General features: G+C 43.2%; 1 protein-coding gene across 8 annotated transcripts in view; it reads left to right on the forward strand.

Annotated features, from left to right (window-relative positions):
• MLLT3 (MLLT3 super elongation complex subunit) overlaps window positions 1-21,181 on the forward strand; it is a 157,823-nt gene that overhangs the window by 22,333 nt on the left and 114,309 nt on the right. For 3 of the 8 annotated variants that reach the window (XM_080987832.1, XM_080987831.1, XM_080987837.1), the window contains 2 exons: window positions 2,060-2,104; window positions 8,212-8,392. In XM_080987832.1, coding sequence (XP_080843958.1) covers window positions 2,096-2,104; window positions 8,212-8,392 — 190 coding nt within the window. In that variant the 5' untranslated portion in view covers window positions 2,060-2,095. Of the gene's footprint in view, window positions 1-2,059; window positions 2,105-6,871; window positions 7,026-7,393; window positions 7,512-8,211; window positions 8,393-21,181 lie in introns of those variants that run through there. The other 5 variants (XM_080987833.1, XM_080987830.1, XM_080987836.1 and 2 more) reach the window with 5 other exon arrangements.

The raw sequence follows: 21,181 nt of genomic DNA on the forward strand, positions 1-21,181 counted from the left end.
CCCGTTGCTTGATTCCTGTTCCTGCCAACCTAGCAGTTTGAAAGCACATCAAAGGGCAGGTAGATAAATAGGTACCGCTCCGGCGGGAAGGTAAATGGTGTTTCCGTGCGCTGTTCTGGTTTGCCAGAAGCGGCTTAGTCATGCTGGCCACATGACCTGGAAGCTGTCTGCGGACAAACGCCGGCTCCCTCGGCCAATAAAGCGAGATGAGCGCCGCAACCCCAGAGTCGGTCATGACTGGACCAAATAGTCAGGGGTCCCTTTACCTTTACCTATGCCCCAAATAAACTTCAGAGCACAAGTCTGTGAGTTCAGTGGGGCTTATTCCTACGTATGCATACATAGCATTGCAGTTTCAAGTTAAATTTGACAGTAGCCTGATTTGCACATCCTGGCAAGGCCAGGGTGTGCCAGGACCATGTGGGCTCCTGGAGATGGGCTTGCAGCTCTGCTGCTTCTCCTGCATCTTTTTAACCCCACACTGCGCTGAGTTAAGCCAAGGTTCGGCTTAGTATATCATCTAAACCCAGAATGGTGGTGAAACTGTCTCCTCATTAGCCGTGAGCTGCAGAGAGATCTAAATAGGATTTTAAAAAATTTGGGTATAGAACAAAAAAGGCAGATTTTGAAATGCAGTTGTATACAGAGGCTGAACAAGCTACTGTGAAAATGCGTTAACTTTTGTTGGAATTTGAAACACAAGAAGAACAAGTTAACCATGAGCTGTAGCCACGGTTTGTTCTCAGCTTAAATAGGAGCTGCGTTGGAGCAAAGCCCTTGTACCTGTCCTGTTAAGCCATAATTCTGCAACCTGTGAACGAGGCCAGTTTGAAGAACAAAAACTGCAGAAGGATGTTGTTGTGTGCTGAGGAGTCTGTTTCCACAAAGCAAGACACTCCTTGTTCACAATCGGGCATAGCATTAAGCATTAAGAATGCCAAGTAGCTTGGATCTTCATAGCATGAACTGGCTTGTGGGGTTTCACTTATTTATAGCCTATCCCTCCCCATGTCCTCAATCTGGTCTTTGTGCAAGAGCCAGAAGTGCATGTAGCTGACAGTGTCAAACAGACGTTTTGCTTATTTGTTAACACTGTTATTTGTACAATGTGGACTGTGCAAACATCTGCGGTCATGCAGAAAGCATAATTTGATCTTGTGCTGCGAGTGAGGCAAGTGCAGGGACAACTGTGGGATGAGGCTGCTAGCCTGCATGCCCCAAGATGTGTTTGTGCGCGCGCAAAATGTCAATTGAATGAACATCTGCCCACATTCAAAAGCACTGTTTGTTCATGCTTTCCTAGAATGTCTACTGTATATCCCAACAAAAATGAATTCTATAAGTATATTTTGGCAATCTGTTGCAACCCAATTGTTAATTTTACCAACCCATGGCTACCTCTTGAATAAGTTCAATCTCAAATTGACCACAGAAATCTGGGATCACTCAGGGTCTTTCAGAAGAGGTCAAGTGAGGACAACAGCTCAAAGATTATTTACGCCATCTGCTGGCAAAATACATCCTTTCCCAAGAGGGCATTGTTTCACATCCAAGAATCACTATTATTAATAATAACAACAACAATATTTTAAATAGAGTTTCTTGTTTGAAATTCAGGGTATTTTAAAAAAAGACTGTAATGTTTGCAATTCAGATGAGAGGCTATACTTCTTTCAATATGAAAACAAGCATGTCTCATATAGATTTATACTGGAATACTATATCATGTGTGATTTTCTCTTGAAACATTTCTGTGTCTCAGTTCAGGAGCTCTCTGTTACATGCAGACAACACGGGGGACGGAAATTAAGATCTTTCAAAGGCTGTCAGGATGAAGCTGGCAAACGGTTCTTAAATAATATTGGATATGCTATTTTCATCCTCCGATCCATCATCACCGGGCGCGCTCATTCAATTAGCACATTCTTTGCATTTTTCTTTCTCTTTGTTTCCTGAGACTGTATTGCAGGTTCTCCACGAACATCTCTTTGTGTGTTTTAAAATCTTTCCTGCCTTTGTGTGTTTAAACTCATGTGCTTTCTTATTTGCTTTTCGTTGTAGATCTTTCCAAGGGCAAGACCTGTGGAGTCCATCGATGGGAAGGGCAAGTAGCACACTTTTACAGGGTTGTTGCAAGCAGAAGAGGTTTAAAAATATACCGCCAGTTGCACATTCAAGGCAAAAACTATTATTTTAGCCCTGAATCTACAACTTCATAATTCATTTGGGAAAGTAGTTTCAGTGAATGAAAAGGGAGTTTTGGTGTGCTAGTTTACAGGATCAACATACACTGTGAGTCATGGCACTTCATTCCAGAGAAGTCTCATTTGAGTCAGTGTGACTAAAGACGTTTCTTTCGCCAGAACTGCAAATTTAAGCTGCAGTGTTGAGTTCAATTAATCTTGAATTCTGAAGTAAAGGGGAAGTATCTGTAACCACAGTGAACTGCAGCCTAGGCTAAATCGGAGTGATTGATACGATGAGGTCTAAAGTCGTTCCCTTGACTTAGATTATTGAACCCTTCTCAAGTTCTAGTTCTTGCACAAATTCCTAGACTCGCTTCTGAATTTTAGAAATGTAAACAACTATATAACCAAATCCTATTCATGATTACACGTGTGGTGTAGTGGTTAGAGAGCTGGACTAGGACCTGGGAGAGCCGGGTTCGAATCCTCACTCAGCCGTGAAACCCAATCTTGGTTCTTCCTGCTCTCAGCCTAACCTACACCACAGGGTTGTTGTGGGGATTAAATGAGGAGTCGGAAGAACCTTGCCCTCCTTGGAGAAAAAGACAGGGTATAAATGCAGTAAACAATAAATAATTTATCCCAAGTTAATGCACATAGGATTGTCTTTCCTATGCAGTTTTCTAATCCTGAATAAATGGATTTTAAAAAGGTAAAGGGACCCCTGACCATTAGGTCCAGTCGTGACCGACTCTGGGGTTGCAGCGCTCATCTCTCTTTATTGGCCGAGGAAGCCGGCGTACAGCTTCCGGGTCATGTGGCCAGCATGACTAAGCCGCTTCTGGCGGACCAGAGCAGCGCACGGAAACGCCGTTTACCTTCCCGCCAGAGCGGTACCTATTCATCTACTTGCATTTTGACGTGCTTTCAAACTGCTAGGTTGGCAGGAGCAGGGACTGAGCAACGGGAGCTCACCCCGTCGTGGGGATTCGAACCACCAACCTTCTGATCAGCAAGTCCTAGGCTCTGTGGTTTAACCCACCCGTGTTCCAAATGGATTTTACTCATTGTGAATTTCAGCTCCTATTCATTATTACAGAATGATGAATTCAGTTTCTATTGCAGGTTTACATGGGATTCCCAGCAGTCTTTTCACAGGTCTTTCATTCCTGCTCTGCAGCCATTCGTGGTGGTGCCTGGCTCAATATATTTTGATGTCTGAGGCAAAGAGCAAGTTTATGCCACCTCCCCACTGCTGGTTGAACATAAAGAAGCCAAGTGGACTGGCAGCAGAATCTGTTTTTCAACGCTGGTTATCATATAGGTTCTTCAGCTTCATCCGAGGGCAGCAGGCTTCCCTAGGGAGTGCAGGCAATGTGGCACATAGATCTCTGTTCTCCAACACTTCTTCACACTCCCCACCTCTCCCCTCCAAGTTCTCTAGCTGCCATCAACCCCAGCATCATGGTCAATGGTCCAGGATGATGGGAGTTGGGTGCCAAGAATATCTGGCGGTTTCCCATCCTTACTGTAAGGGCTTGTGCTTATATTCTATTTTGGAAGCTGTTCTACTTGTTTGTCCATGTTATAAATTGGTGTCTGAAATGGGGGCACGTGGGAGCTTCTGCTGAGACTAGGAAAAAATGCATCTTGTGATTCCCCACCTTCCCCGTTATGGAAAAAGCTGTAGTAGAACATTTGTGTGACCGCTTACAGGAATTTGCTGCTGGCTGAGATAACACTTGCACTAACTCTAAGGCCTTGTTGTTGCTCTGCTTGAACTTAGGGCCACACACCATATCCTCTTCTCTTTCTTTCTTTCTTTCTTTCTTTCTTTTAAAAGCAGCTTAGAGAACCTGCAAGTTTCAGCAAAAAAATCAAGATGAGCTGTAGAGGCTGCTTGAAAATTTATAGTTTCTTTCTTTCTTTTTGTACAAATAATAATTTTATTGAAAGTTTTTTAGCATACTAAAGACTAAAATTCAAACGCATTTATAAGAAAACAAAAATACACCTAAAAAGAAAAATTATAAAGAATATATACACACACACACAGTATTCTTCTTCTTCTTCTTTGGCGATCACTCGTAGCCGAGTAAGATTGTCTTCCATGAACACGGTTTTAACAATGAGTCCGTGGAGGCCAATTCTGGATCCACACGTCCTTCCACAGTGGGGACATTGGATTCCGGGTGGGAGTTGATACGGTGTGGATTTGCCAAGTGTGCCTTCCTCTTAACATGTTTCTCTCTCTCTGTATATATATAGAAAAGAAAGAGAGAAGAATAAGAGTAGCTAAAAAGACCCTTTATCACATTTATATAGAAAAGAGAGAAGAATAAGAGTAGCTAAAAAGACCCTTTATCACATTTATATTGAGCCTATCATATAATTTATCCACACCTTAGACTCCCCCATCTCTCACCCTATTTCTTGTTTATTTTCTAAGTAAGCACCTCATGCCCTTCTGCAACTAGGCATTCTAGAGAACCGACAGTGTGGCCGTCTGTTTTTCAGACAAGGTCCTTTGCCACCGCTGACTTTCGAATCAAGGCATCCCTGATAAGCTGGAACCTCGTTTAAAAAGATAAGGAAAGATTTGTTAAAGGTGTGGAACATTTTAACAACTGTAGAAATGGTAGCTTTGGAAGTAAAAAAAAGAGATAGAACATATTAAAATGACCAAAATAATATAAGGATCAAAAAACTGGCAATTCCTATGTTAGCAAAACTGCGGGTTAATTTTAGGTAGTACACTAAAATATAATCTTGGGTAGTGTAAAGCAGTGGCTGAAAGTTGCCTTGATTCTGCCCCACAGGAAGATAACCCTTCTGGGGAAAAAACAATGCTGCCACTATTTTCTGTCTCCCCTTTCCCCCACCTCAACAGACCAGACATTAAGCAGCCTTGACTATCTATCTATCTGGAGAGTATTGGGAGAAGCAGATAGCTCCTTGTCCCTCAGGAACTTAAACAGATTACTCCTCTTTAGATGGATTACACTTGCTGATTGCTAAAGCGCCTCAAGTTTCTAATACAATACAGTTTATACCTATTACAGTCACGAATTAGCTATATTTGCTATTTTGGGACAGCTACGTCACTGCACGTGTTCCGAAGAGGGTTTGCTCACGAGAGTTGCCATAACACGATCCAAAGGTAAACAGCATCCAAATCCAGTCTCATTTAGGGCGCTTTAACCAGCAAGGTCTTCTTATGAACTGGGCCTTGATTCCAGAACCTATATTTTATGCTAGAAAGTGCTGGGGCAGGAAAATGAATCATACAGGAAGCCTCCGAGCATGCACAGGGTGCTTCCTGCCCGCTGCCCAACAACCACAACCCACTGCCACACAATTGAAACTAGAGGAATAACTCAAAAGGTGTGAGCTTTGAGAGACGTTTGGGCCCCATAACCTTTCTTTTTAGAAACCGACCACCAGATCATTGATAATATTTGCAGGACGCTGGATGAAGCATATTTATTTTATTAAATATACATCCTGTCTTTCCTCCTGGGAGATGGTATACCTTTTATTTCTATCATTCCCCTTTTATTCTCACAACAACCTTATAAGATAGGCCAAGGCGAGCAACAGGGACTGACTCGCAGCTGCCCCTGAGCTTTATTAGGGCAGAGGTAGAATTTGAAGCTGGACCTCATATTGTTACCCCACAGAAACGTTCAAGGAAGCCCAAGTTTTATTTTATTTTTGCTGAAATTGGATCAGTTTAGACATCTGTGACATAGAGATCTAAAGACACAATACTTCTATGACTTTTGCATCTCATAAAGAACATTACAATACACACTGTTTGAACTTCCCGCCAATGTACTTTCTAGCGAGGGCATTTTCCTTCCCTCCCAAAGGAGTTACTCCTTAGTGTTTGACTAAAAACAGCTGTTTAAATAACACTGCAGCAAACATTTCATTCTCAGTGTCACTTAAATATTAATTAGTAACTGCTGAACTACAATGTTGCATGCATATATATATATCTACACACACACACACACACACACACACACACACACTTTCCACTTTCTTATTCAAAAGAAAAGATCTTTGTCTCCCATTAAAAAAAACACACGCAAATCCCAGCCAAGGGAAACTCCAGCCGCTTTGCCTCATCCCGCAAGTGGCCACCCCCCATCTCTCCCCCCCCCCCGTCCCACAATAGCTGGGGGCTAAAATGGTTGTAGACATTGGATACATTCCAGCAGATTTAATCCGGTTTTTATTGTCAGAGCTCAGCCCTTCACTCCGGGGCTCGCTCCCTCCTTCCTCCTTTGCCGCCCCTCCGTTTGCAGCGACCTGTTCCCGGGAGGCGCGCCATTGCGCGCGGGGAGCCCCTCTCCGCCTGCCTTGCGCTCCTCTCTTGCGCGCGGGGTTCTCCTTGGGAAAAGGGGGGGGGAAAGGGAAAGAAAGAAAAAGAAATCCGGGCTGGCGGCGTTTTTCTGATTGGCTCAGCCTGCCTCTTCCCTTCCCTTTTTTCCTCCTCTTTTTTTTGGCCCGGTGTGGCGAGCGTGCGCGCGCGCGCGTGTGTGTCCGGGCTGGGAACGGGCGGCAGGGCGCATGCTCTGGGTGGCTCTCCGGAGTCCGGGCTGCTGGGGGCTCCGTCTAAGAAGGCAGCGAGCAGGAGAGGCAGACAAGGAAGGAGGAGGCGCAGGAGGAGGAGAGAGGAGGAGGAGAAAATCAGAAATAAAGAGCCCGCGTCCGTCCGCCATGGGCTCCCCTCTGCTGCGCGCATTCTCCGCTTCTTCATGAAGTAGAGCCGCAGGGGTGGGGGCGGGCAGAGCAGAGGACCCCCCCGGGCCCCCAGGCATGGCCAGTTCGGTGAGTACATGCAGCACCCCCTTCCTGATCCTCTCCTCTTTTTTTTTTCCCTCCTCCTCCTCCTTGCAGCGCTGCTGCTGCTGCTGCCCAGACGCCGTTTAGGGCTTGCCAATTAGGTTGGTGGCGGGGGAATTTTTCCTTTCCTCCCCCCTTTTCCCTTTCCCCTCGGCTTCCTCTCTTTCCTTGCACACCCCCGTCCCCCCTCCCCTCCACCCCACCTCCTCCAGCTCTTTCTGTGCAATTGCACGAAGCTGCCGGGCGCGCGCATGCACGCACACACCCGCGCGCACCGTGGAGGCGGATAATAATCCAGCCATATTTCTGCAGCAGCAGCAGCAGCAGCAGCAGCAAGCAAGCAAGCAAGCAGGCAGGCGAGCGAGCGAGCCAGGCTGCCGCCGCCGCGGTTGCAAGCAGCCATCCGCCGGGGGAGCCGTGAGTACCGGGCAGGCGACTGGCTCGCTGCTCCCGAAGGCGCCTCTCAGGATGGTGCGTTCGCCCCGGCGTGGCGCTCTCTCTGACAGCCGGCGGCACCCCACCCCGGGCACTCCCCCCTTCCCCCCCTGCATGCAACTAGGCGTGTGTGTGTGTGTGTGTGTTTGCAATATTTAGGTGGAAGCGTCCCCCCTCTCTCCTTTTTATTTGCATTACTTAAATCACCGCGCCGCCTCCTCCTCCTCTTCGTTTCCCCCTTTTCCGATTGTTCTGCTCTTATTCTGGATGCGAGCTCTAGCCTCGCTGGGCAATGCACACATTTTTTAAATGTGCAACCGGAATGCAAAGCAGAATGCCATCCCCACTGTGAATGCAAAGAGGGAGCCCGACACAGGATGGTGATTGTTAGGTTTGATATATATATATAAAATATGGTCAGGATGAATTTCCTCCAAGAGAGAGATCCAGGCTCCCCTTCCTATTATTTCCTTACCCATTCAATCCCCAGCCCTTGTCTTGCTGGCTACATTCCGTTACAATTCCAGCTGTTCCGATGCCTTCCGAAAGGTTGCACCCACCTTAAGTGGACAAGCTGTTTTCTTTGTGTGTGTTTTCTTCTTGTCCTCTTTCTTTTTCCCCTGGGGAAGCTTGAAATCTGCAAGAGTTGGGGTGTGGGGGTGTGGTGGATCCTTGTTTTCCCTCTCCTGCTCATTGTTATGTATGTGTGTCTCTCTCTCCCTCTCTTTCTCTCTAGTGTGCTGTTCAGGTGAAACTGGAGCTGGGGCACCGAGCCCAGGTGAGGAAGAAACCCACCGTGGAGGGTTTTACCCATGATTGGATGGTGTTCGTCAGAGGACCGGAGCATAGCAACATTCAGCACTTTGTGGAGAAAGTCGTCTTTCACTTGCATGACAGCTTCCCGAGGCCAAAAAGAGGTAGGGCTTCAGGCACAAAGGTGTCTTGATAAATCCCCTTTTAATGTGTTTGCATGGGGGGGGGGGGAGGCAAAGGAAACAATCACCTTTCAAACTCTTGACTTTCCTTGCGTGTTCTGGGGTGGTCAAAGGATCCCAGCCAGGGCTGGAGCTTTTGCAGAGAAGGATTTCCTGATGGAAAAGGACCCTCAGGTGCAACAAGGGGGAGAGAGACTCTCTGGATAATCTCTTGGATTTTGAAGTTTACAGCTGATGGGCTTCCTGCATTTTCAGGCAGGGAAACAATGCCAGACTTGAGCTTCCCTGTGAAGCCACTGGCACCTGGTCTTTCTCTATCAATGTGATTTATTCCTGGCTGCAATGATCTTTAATCTCTGCTGCCCGTGACTGCAGTTTCATTGGGCAAAGGTTGTGTTCAGTTTGTTGCTCTCATTAACAGTGTTTATGGTTTCTACCTCTCATTGGAAGGCATAATTTTGATTAAGGCTGTTTGTTTATTGCTGTCTCTTCCTTCCTTCGCCACCTTTTGTACATTTTAGATTTTGTTATTGAAAAGTAAATATACTTATGAAAATTGAGGGAAGAATGACCTAAAAGTGTGGGATGTTACAAGTTCTGAGATGAATATGTGCTCAGCTCCTATTTCTACCTTTGCCTTTCGGGTTGTGGTCTTGGCTTTGTGTGGTCATTAGAATACACTTAAATGAAATATTCTAAATGCTTAAGTGGTGCTAAATGGGATGAGACTGATATTTCCTTTTATTTTCAGAGGTTTAGGAAGCCTTTGTTTCCAGTTCTGTTTTCTTTGACCTCCGAGCTGTTGTCTTGGCTGTTTTAGTTGGATTAGTGGAGGTAACAGTACAAACACAATAAGGGACTTTGTTTGTGAACAGGTTTGTTTATCTAAGAAAACTAGGTGGTTAGTAGTTATCTCCTGTCTGATCTGTAATCTTTATTGGCATCTAGAACTCCTGCAAACTCTTAGAATAGCGTCCTAATGAATCTATTCTGCTTAGAGCTGCTTTGAGAACACTGAAAACACAGAAATACTAAAAAAGGAGAAAGGAGAGAACATGTTAAGCCTTTGTATAAAGCAACTTTGAATGGTACCTTTTTATGTTTCCCATACACCAAGGTGTCTCCTCCCCGCTCCCCCACCAGCTTAATTTCTCTTTGAAACCTTGCAAAGTTGTTGAATATTATTTTGCTTGCTTCTCTTCTTTTCTTGTACAGTTCCAGGTTCATTTCTGCTATTCTGTTGGTCTTGGGGTTTTTTTTTCCCATTGTCCGATAGCTTTTCTATAACCTTATTTTCCTTTGTTATTGCTGTTTCAAAATATCCATGTGGAAGAGTCACTCCCCTTGTGTTCTCTTTATCGCTCCACCCCTACCAATGTGTGCATAAAAATGTATTTCAAGGGGATGTCGGGATGCAATAAGATGGAGTTTATTTTCCTTTCTGCGCCGTAAAAGAAGCGAGGCACTGAACCAATGGCAGCAAGTTGCTTGACTTTTCTCCTTTATGGGATAATCCTGGGCACTTTTACCCTTTTAAAATGAGTGGGACTTGCTTCTAGAGAAATACTTGTAAGATTGCAGCCTTAATCTTAGAGCTAATTTTTGTGTTCTGTCACAAACCACCGCCACCTATCTGCTTGGGTTTCCTAGGCTTAATTATTATTTTTTGTCCAGCCTGAGGGAAGTTGCATCTCCAGCGCAGACGTAGGGATTGTTGCTAGGTGTGGAGTGTGTCATGTTTGCGAAGAGATGCAAGCCTGCTGCTGGCGGCAGAAAGTTCTTGGATGTCTACTTGGTGCTGCTGAGTCTCCTATTTTTTGTTTCCTTCCCTGCAGGCATTGTTCGAAGATGCTTGTGTAATGCTGATTTGGTGGTTATTATTATTATTATTTGCGTGTGATTTTTTCCATGTGACAATTGCTAGGAAAAATGCCAGCTCACATAGCCTGGAAGAGGACTCAGTCATATTGTAATTACGCATGACTCAGAACATAAGAGAACTGTTCTCTATTCACTGGGGATATGTAACAGAGAGTTAAAGCTGTACTAAATGTGCCACTCACCTGCGCAGTTGGCTTCAGCTTTTGTGGCCTAACAAAACTAATGAGATGCCAGAAAGATTTCTGGCCATGTCTGACCTCTTATGAGTCAAAGGGCAGAGGATGGGTGCTCTCAAGTGATCCTTCCAATTTGTTTTAGCAACCCAGCATTTAGTTCCTGTTAAAACCAGTGCCTAAAACGTCCTTTCTGAGTGAAAGAGGTTTATCTTTATTTTTGTGATTGTATGAAACTGATTTGTGAAAGCAGCTCACATTGTATCCTTGACTACTAGAAACACTCCTCTGTTGCACTTTGAATATTTACAGTAAAATATGAGACTACATTTCTCTATGAAAATATTACTGATCATTGGACTGTAACTTGTGCATTTTGCCCTTTGCAATACTGAATTTGCTATTTACCTCTTGACTCAAAACAACTTGGTGGTAGGATTTGTTTTGTTTTTGAGAGGGTATGAAATATTGCTATATTGAGGCTTGGCGCTTCTGAATTCTCCAACTCCTCCCCAAGAGTTATACCTTCCTGGTGGTGTGTTGCTGCATCAGTAATCCTGTACTTGATGTGTCTGTTCAGCTGAAAAATCATTGGTATCAATTTATCATCTGTGGGGCTTATAGTTATTCTGGGTCCAGTTTGGCATTTGTTTTTTGGACAGCGAGAACTCTCTTATACAATACTGTGAAAGAATTGCATGCATTTCCTTTATGTAAAGAGAAAAAGAGGTGTTTCTGTAAGAGATTACTTCTACTTACATGTTTAAGGGTTATGTTAGTACTAGATAGTATTTCTCAAGCACTTCCTAGCTCATACTTCAAAGCATTCTGGGATACATCAGAACCACACGACTGCTTTTGCTCTGTCTTCAGGAAAGGCATTTATTTTACTTTCCTATTGTGCAGTAGATAGTAATATCACTAGTGTTATGTTCCCTTAGCATCAAAAGACATTGCAAGTCTTGTGGGGAATCTTATAAATGTGCAACTTATTACAGATTGTGATTGAATGAATCTTTTGTTTACACTTGTTGTCTGCCTCTTACGGATGCACTGCTGTTATAATTGGTTTGCAATCTTGATTCTGTTGAAGAAAATTGAGAGGCTTCGTCTTGCATGAACGGAAGAGTTTGTTTGCTGCTGCACATAATGGTATATACTGGCAAATGGAAGAGGATCCGCATTCCCTGTTACCGTACTTTGTGTGTGTGTTTTGTGAGGGTGATAATATGAATTAGCAAAGTGGTGGCTTTGGTTTGTCTTCGCAACAGGAAGAGAACCGCTTATGATGTCCCTAGAAAAGTAGGAATAACCCTTAAAGCCCGTCTTATTCATAAAACGACGTTGCTGAAAGATGAGGTTGTTTAATACCTATTTGGCAGACATGCTTAAGGTTGCCATTAGTGTATCTTTTTGCCTGTTTAACAGGAAGCATGTAGCAACTCTTCATCTTGAACATAAAGTGCACAGTGGCTTTTAGAAAATTTATACTGCCTGGTTTTGTATGATTGTCTTTTAAAACATCCATTAGTATTTAATGAAGTCTAGGTTTGCTGTAGACTTTGTGAGCTGTACCACAGGAGAAAGTGTACTTCATTAATGTAAATGGTGTTAAAAAGAATAGAGGGGAATCTCTCTACCCAAGGAATTGCTTTTGCTTTGTAGCTTGTTTCTTCACCTTGCAGAGTTGGTTCTCCCCCTCCTCTGTCCATAAAACAAATAGATCAAGCACTGGGAATATTTCTGTTTACAGGTGCCAAATCTTAAGAATAAAAACATCTTGGATTGTTTAAAACATGCAGTTTTATGGTATGATCTCAAGGCACATAAGGCTACCACCTTGCTGAAGCTAACAGGTTTTGGTCTAGCCAGTACCTGCTTGGGAACCAAAACGCTGTTGCATTTGTTCAGTGGAACTTCCTTTTATTATTTTATTTTTTATATATATTATAAATAATAATAATAAAAATTTATATACGACATGATTGTTTTCTTAAAAAACAAACAAACCTCGAAGCAGTTTACAAACAGAATCAAACAATTTATTAGTAATAGCAAAACATCCAAGAAATTAAAGCAAACAAACTAAAAATGCATCAGCATTCTAGATACAGTATCTGGGTAGGCTTGTCTAAACAAAAATGTTTTTAGCAGGTGCCGAAAAGAGTTCAGTGAAGGTGCTTGCCTTCACTATAAATAGGTAGGGGAATCTAAAGTTTAGCTGCCACCACACTAAAGGCTCGATTTCTTACAGATGTGGAACAGGTATAATGTGGTGTTTGTAATGGTATCAGTTCCGCAGATTGAAGGGGCCGAGAGGACATACAGTATATGGCAAAGAGGGGTAAATTCTCCCACCTCTCCTCTCTAATCCCCTCTGCTTCCTCAGAATCTGCCCTAGAGAGGTTGGGGATTCCCTGGTCATATTTTGGGTGTGCAAGAGGAGAGGAAGGGGAAGTCCTGTTGTGCAAGTGGGAGGCCACTTGCAGAGTGTTGGCTAGCACCCATAATGCAGAAAATAGCAGCCACTTGGTGCTTACTGGGTGTCGCGCGATGTGCCAGCTCCACAATTCTAGGGATGCTCACGTGCTGTGTTAGAAACTCAGGTATATAAGATAGGCACCAAACAGCACCTTGAATCTAGGTTGCAGTTGCCACAACGGAATGTCTGGTGCCAGGGATTTGGACTAAATTATCCTTGGTATCCCTGACACCACTGCAGTTCTGTGATCTTAACTACAGTGATACCTTGGGTTACATACGCTTCAGGTTACATACGCTTCAGGTTATAGATTCCACTAACCCAGAAATAGTGCTTCAGGTTAAGAACTTTGCTTCAGGATGAGAACAGAAATCCGGCGGCATGGCAGCAGCAGGAGGCCCCATTAGCTGAAGTGGTGCTTCAGGTTAAGCACAATTTCAGGTTGAGTACGATCCTCCGGAACGAATTAAGTACTTAACCCGAGGTACCACTGTACATTGCTTGACTGTAGCTTGCTCTTACAACAATTCATTTGTCCCAGGATGCAGGAAGGAGAAACGCACACACAATGGAAATGGAATTAACTACGGGCCAAGGCAGAGATTTTAAAACTGTGGTCCCCTTCCTGGCACCCATAAATCTCCATGGAGTCACAATTGGACCCATGGCAGTAGCAAAACACACCTGGCGCCTGGCTAATTTTGAACACTGCTGGCACGGTGGCAGCTCTGAAAGGGTGATGTTAAGTGTACTTGTTTGTGTGTATACACAAACCCTTGGAACCAAACCCCTGGGTAAGATGCGGTTGTACTATATAACATTTCTACTTGTGGCGACTCCCTTCGCAATTAAGAACCGTGCTGCCTGGGTGTTGCTAAACCCAAGGGCTATGTCCCTGTCACCATGATGTTGGCGTGGCACCAAGTTTCACCACTGGTGCCTGCAGTTTCTGTTTTGGTATTTGATTTGGCATGATGGGTTGCTGCTTCTGTAGGTCTGGGGTGGTGTGTTGTGAACACAGCTGGCATTGTTCCTCGCTATTGTTAGGCTTATTTAACACGAAACTGCAGATATAAGACCAGAGGGCAGGATTCAGCTAAATAATGGTGTGAACACAAGGATTATCACAGTGCACTGGGACTTTGCCCTGTTGGTGGTGCCCTGGGCCATCCCCAAATCAGCTCCAGAGGATTGGGGAACCCACCAAACAGATTTAGGGGAGGGTGGGAGAAGAGGGCAGGACATTCTGTTGTACAAGGACAAATTCAGGCACTGATGGGACCTTAACCATAGTGCTACGTTGAATGCAGCCTAAAGAATACAGCTGCTCCTCGCCCCCTTTGTTAATGGCGGCAGACTTATACTCTTGCGTTTGAGATACCAAAGTCTAGTACATCACTTTTTTGCATGAGAAAACACTCGTGTGAGGGTTGTTCCACGTAAACCCTGAACCTAGGAGTAGGGAAACCCCATAGAGGCTTTTGTTTCAGTTAAGTGGTAAGCAAGTTTTTAAAAATAAACAAGCTAAAAAGGAAAATATCTGGTCCTCCAGATGTTCCTGGACTCCAGCTCTCATCAGGTGTGGCCAGGATAGTTGAGGATGGTGGCAGTTGCAATTCAACAGTATCTAGAAGACCACAGTTTCCCCACTCCTGCTCTGAATGTGTAAAGTCAGACTCCAAGAAATGCAAATTCATGCATTGTACAGCTGAACTCACTAGGGAGTCAAGTGTGGCTGCAACTTTTTGCATGCTTGGCACGATGGGTGGAACAGCCTTCTGACAATCTTTGTTGAAATGCAAACTTTACTGGCTCATTTACGACATTACACCAAACCATAATTTGTAGTAATCCTTATCTAAAACCTACACCTTCTAAGCTTACAGGCAAATAGAGTGCCAGGCAGGGAGAAGTAATTTGGCAATCCCTTTTCTACAGTGCAAAGGCCATATTTTGATTTGTTAATTCAGGAGTTACGCTGAATCAAAGTTAAATTTATTTAACCAGGTTTTGTTATGTTTGTCTGTTTCTAGCCTGGTTGCACATCACGCTAAGCCAAAGCATTGCTCAGTCTGAACACTCAGACTCTAGGAAAGGAGATTGTGGCTATTTAGCTTCTCCAGAGTAACTATGAGCTGTAACCAAGGTTTCTCCTATGGATTATATGGTTTCTCATGGATTATATGGGAGAGCTAAACCATGAGCCCAGGTTCAGATGACAAACTAGGTGAAACCATCGCTTGGTGTGTATTATTATTTATCCTCTTCCACTTGTATCCCAAGGTGATATACAAAATATAATAAAAGCAGCACAAAACATAACAGAATATTCTTTTAAAAGCAATATGAAGTACACACCTATGGCAGAGCCTTAGTCATACATCTGAGAAAGCTTGTTGGAAGAAAAATACCTTCAGTTATTTCCAAAAAGTATAGCTAGTAGGCTCAGGATGATCAGGGAGAGGACCAAAAAAGATGCAATTTCTTTTCTGAGATCCAGCCCACTTACCTCTGTGCTCTGAGTCATGGTTTCAGCTTGATAAAACATTTGAACAAGGCCACTGTTTTGCTTTAATATAATTTTTATTAGTTTTTTTTAACATACCAGTAATTAAACATACTTTTACATCTTATTCAAATTTTTGACTTCCATCAATCCTGTCTGAAAATTTTCCAATCTAATCTCTCAGTATGCATTTCTTATCTTCCCTATTACATTTCAAACTCATAACCAATATCTCTATCTTTTTCTACTTTGTGACACTTCGTATATTTCTCCTTACAAAACTTCTTGTAGTCCTACTAGCGTAATTTGTTGATTACAGTTGCTCTTCAAATAATTCATATACTTCTTCCAATCTTCTGTAAATCTCTGGTCCCGCAGGTTTTGAATCCTTCCTGTCATTTTTAATTTTGTTTTTAAGTTGTATTCATTCAATTTGTTTTTATTATTGCTAGTTAGCCGCCCTGAGCCCGGCCTTGGCTGGGGCGAGCGGGGTATAAATAAAAATTATTGTTATTATTATTATTATTATTATTAGTGCAATGTGGCTTCCTCTCCTCCTGCCCAAAGTCTTAATCAAAACTGCTGCAGGTTGTCTCCTAAGTGGGATGAAGTCATCTTCCCCAAACTGCTTCACTTGTCATCTTTTTGAAAATCATTCCAAAATAGAGAGCCATAAGCAGTGTTAGAAAAGCAGATATATAAGCTTGGCACCAAGTTGGCTCCCTAAGCCAGGGTTACAGTCACCAAAATGCAATGTCTACTTGCCATTTTGGGGCCAGACGCCTTGAAAGTCTTATTTTTCAATATGACTTTTTTGTCCTGAAATTCATGCTGATTGTGCAGATGAAATGCAATGGATAGAATTTTTAGGACGTGTTGCTGGTGCGTGGAAACAGTCAAGATCCAAGAATCCTCAGACAGGCACCTCCAGATGGGGGAGGAATCAGGCGCCATCTTGGCTCCTGGGCATCTTCACTTGGTTGCAAATGGTCTGGCGAATTTCAAATGCTGGTCATAAGTGTGTGGACAATTAATAGTGGTGCATGAGGAATAATGTGGCACTGAAGGGTTAAACTTTTGTCTATTGGAGTTGTAGGGGGACAGATCCCAAACACTACAGTGGTACCTTGGTACTTGAACAGTTTGGCTCCAAAATGCTGCAAACCCGGAAGTGAGAATTCTGGTTTCTGAAAGTTTTTTGGAAGACGAACATCTGACACCATTTCCGAGGCTTCCGATTGAGTTCAGGAAGCTCCTGCAGCCAATCAGAAGCCACGCCTTGGTTTTCAAACCGTTTCGGGAGTCAAACGAACTCCCGGAACGGATTAAGTTCGAGAACCAAGGTACCACTGTATTGATTTGGGTCCATTTAAAAGCAGTTTGCCAAATTGCTATGAGGAATAACATTGACTAAGTGCGCATCTCCTTCTTCTTTCTCAAACCTTGGAACCCAGGATTGTGAATGCTTTAGAACCAACCCTCTCCTTGTTGGTATGTGATAACTCACCATGCCGATGCTATCACCGATTCACGTTGGGCGTTACTGGATATTCAAATATCCTTTATTAGGCATAGCAAGCCACGCATTATCAAACAGACACCGTATACAAATTGTGCAAAATACGAGCTCAACATAACAAGGTTTGTCCCAGTCAGATCTTTAACTCCAGAGAAAATCAATTTGCATAAATAATATAATACAACATTACCACATCACCAATCAATTAAGAACCACTAAATCTCTTTATAATGGCCCAGTCTTTCTACATGGACAGCACTCAAAAATTCAGCCACTATTAAAGTAATTTGATCATTCCTGTCCGAGAGCAGGTCCCGAACCGTTGGTAGCTGTTGAGTTGAGCCTATTGTGAGTTGAGCCTATTGTGTTGTAAGGCCGCTAATAATTGTCTTCTGGCATAAATGCCAAAATCACAAGAAAAGAAAATATGCTCCAAAGTATCAGGTTCCTGTTTACTACATTTGCTGAGATGCTCTGATTCTGGGAGAGCTAAATATCTTCCTCTTACTATCATTGAGGAAAACATATTAAACCTGGCTAACATAAACAGCCTGCACTATTCATGATTCTTCAAATTTGTCATGTATCCCTTTTGGAAATCTCTACACAAAGGGATTACTGGATATTGTGATGGAAGTTATTGGCCCTGCCTCCTTTTAATCAGAGAGCTGGAATTAGACCTAGGAAACGAAGGTTCAAGTTCTGTGTCTTTCACTGAGCGTGTGAGATTTCTGTACACCAGTTGCCATAACTTGATGATGTAGCAACAAGAGATTACTCCCAATAACTTGCATACTGATATTGCTGATTCTTACAGCTGACAGTGGTTTGGTGTGTGTGCAGGCGCATGCACACAAACAGGCACATGCACATCCATGTGTTAAATAAATGCTGGGTACTGTTTTTTAAAATTAGTGTAAATGTGATATAATTACCTATTTGAAACCAATCATTTGTATTTCTGCCCATCCAGACATATCCTTAAAAACCACAGCTGCCAGCTGGAATTAGTTCTGGTTAGGCTAAGGATTATATAATCTTTGTCTGCTCAAGAGAGTTGTCCTACAAGTGTGCAGTGCCTTTCATTGTTCAAGTGTTCTGTCTTTCTAAATTACTCATCAGGTTTCTTTGCGAACTCTTCTTCCTAATTTGGGACACGTAGCCCTGGCTCAATTTCTTGGTGAATACACTAATTTGCATGCCACTTGCAGATTAAAAACACACACACACAAGATTGTCTGGCTATCCTTAGAAAGACCTTTGAGATTAATGGGTCCTGACTGAAGAAAATTATGTTTAAACAGAATGGCAAATTAAATACAATTGCTTAAGACATAATTCAATGTCAGTGTAATATGTCATAGTTTCCATTAGGGATGGATAGACAAGTCAACCTATTTATTTTCAATGTAAATTTTGCATGTGCTCACACATATGTCCATTCCTCAATGGGTTTTGTTTGTTTGTTAATTTAAAAACACAGAAACTTTGCATTTTAATTATACACATTTTATATATGTTCTTCTTAAAATGTGGAACAAATTTATTCTCCATCCCTACTTGCCATAGCAGCATAAAACCACTAGAAAAATTACATTATTCTATGAGTTCACCTCACAGTGTGGGACCCTCACAGATATTCCCAGTAAAAAAGAAAACCACGCTTTTCAAAAACCACAGCTACATTCTACAATAATTCATTTCACCATTTTAATACACATATTTGATTTGGTTGTCTAACACTAAGTGATTAAAATCTAAACATGCTGTCCCACAAAATAATTTTCAGCATAAAGATTTGCCTTATGGAATCATCAAGATTCCCAGTAAGTCAACTCTGTGGTATATTGTGACCGTACAGTGTATCAGTTGACTGTGTCTCACAATCCCTTTACATTTTTGGTTGTAATTGCAATATTTCATGTACTCTTTCGATGATATATTTAGACAACGGATACAGAAAAATGGGCTGTGCTTTTATTCAGTTTGATTTGTATGCTGTACAGCACTATAAACGTGATATACCTGATGGTTACATTTCCTACTAAAAGTTAAATGTTACTCTTTGCCTGACAAAGTAACTCTGCAAGACGTTCAGGGCAGTAAAAGTTAGCACAGCGCACAAATTATATTGTCAAGCTGACAATCCATGGAATAATTTTTGCTTTCATTTCAGCAAAAGGGAATGGATAATAAAATAACTATGGTCTGGTTTCTAAAAAACAGAACGGTGTGTTAAATCACTTCCTTGCGTTTGGTTTTGCATTAAAACATAGCTAATCGGTGCTATCTTTGTTGCTGGAGAGCAGAGAATTTTGCACAGTTAATAGTTTTATAGTTGCTAGTTCTGGGCAAAATGTTCTGTTTTGGTTTCTCTCCCCCACCCCCCCATAATGATGGGAGCTGCAAATTTGCAGAAACTATTGATGATACAAATATAAAAATGTGTGGATCATCTGTGTTCTGATCGTCTGTTGAAATCTGTTTTGAGCTCTAGCGTTTTAGATGCTGTAAAACCAACTAATAGAATCACAGAATAAATGAAGCTTGATAAGTTTTAATATAAAACTGAGGCTAAGATGTTCGGAATTCCTAAGTTTTGTTCTCTGTTTTGTTACACTTTTCTCGGTACACGCTTCCATGACTCCCAATTTTGGAATAGTGTTGACGGTGAAGCACTTTGGCAAGGGATGACTTCCATTCATGACTTCCAGCCGGCGGTAGTTTTGCAGTCCTTGAAAAATGAACAAAATTTTCCCAACCCCTTCATCTGAACCACTCTGAAGGGTCATGGGGTCGGGAGGAAGAGGAGAAGAAGGTCCTTTGCACCAAGTCAGTTATAGCCCATGATACAAGGAAGCTCCTAGGCTTGATCCCATGGTTAGTACAGTTCCATATTTTGGGGCAATGAACATTTTCAAAGTTCTTTTTAAAAAGCAGCAAGGGATTAAGACTGAAGAAGAATAGGAAACAACAACAACAACAATTTATTTATACCCTGCCCATCTGGCTGAGTTTCCCCAGCCACTCTGGGCGGCTCCCAATCAAATGTTAAAAACAGTACAGCATTAAATATGAAAAACTTCCCTGAACAGGGCTGCCTTCAGATGTCTTTTAAAGATAGGATAGCTGCTTATTTCCTTCACATCTGAAGGGAGGGTGTTCCACAGGGTGGGTGCCACCCCCGAGAAGGCCCTCTGTCTGGTTCCCTGTAACCTCATTTCTCGCAATGAGGGAACCGCCAGAAGGCCCTCAGCGCTGGATCTCAGTGTCCGGGCTGAATGATGGGGGTGGAGACGCTCCTTCAGATATACAGGACCGAGGCTGTTTAGGGCTTTAAAGGTCAGCACCAACACTTTGAATTGTGCTTGGAAACCTACTGGGAGCCAATGCAGATCTCTCAGGACCAGTGTTATGTGGTCCCGGTGGCCACTCCCAGTCCCCAGTCTAGCTGCCGCATTCTGGATTAATTGCAGTTTCCGGGTCACCTTCAAAGGTAGCCCCACGTAGAGCGCATGGCAGTAGTCCAAGTGGGAGATAACTGGAGCATGCACCACTCTGGTGAGGCAGTCCGCGGGCAGGTAGGGTCTTAGCCTGCGTACCAGGTCACAGAATATACTATATGGTGATACCATCCTTTTAAGACTAGCTATGCCACTTCAGCAGAGGGCCTCCTTGTAGATGAGGAGGCAGTGTTGCAGCAGTGAGGACTGTGGTGAGGTGTGCACCCCAAATGATTATTCGCTCAGGTCCGCACCAGAGCTCTTCCCCCGGGATCCCATACTGAGTGCTGATTAGCTGCTGGGTCTTGCAGGTTTTCCCCACCTGTTCGCATCGCTGTGTGGGGACAGCGATTGCCCCGCCAGGCACATGCAGAGGTTGGGGTGCCAACATCTCATCTCTCTACCACCATCCCAGTCCACAAAGGCTGCTCCAGGTGAAGGAGCATCCACGCCCATCGTTCTGCCCGGACACTGAGGTCCAGCTCCGAGGGCCTTCTGATGGTTCCCTCACTGTGAGAAACCAAGTTACAGGGAACCAGGCAGAGGGACTTCTCGGTGGTGGCGCCCACCCTGTGGAACACCCTTCCATCAGATGTCAAGGAAACAAACAACCATCTGACTTTTAGAAGACATCTGAAGGCAGCCCTGTTCAGGGAAGCTTTTAATGTTTGATGCATTACTGTATTTTTATATTTTGTTGGAAGCTG

This window comes from Podarcis pityusensis (genome assembly GCF_964106645.2).
Source record: "Podarcis pityusensis genome assembly, chromosome: 17".
Taxonomy (NCBI): Eukaryota; Metazoa; Chordata; class Lepidosauria; order Squamata; family Lacertidae; genus Podarcis; species Podarcis pityusensis.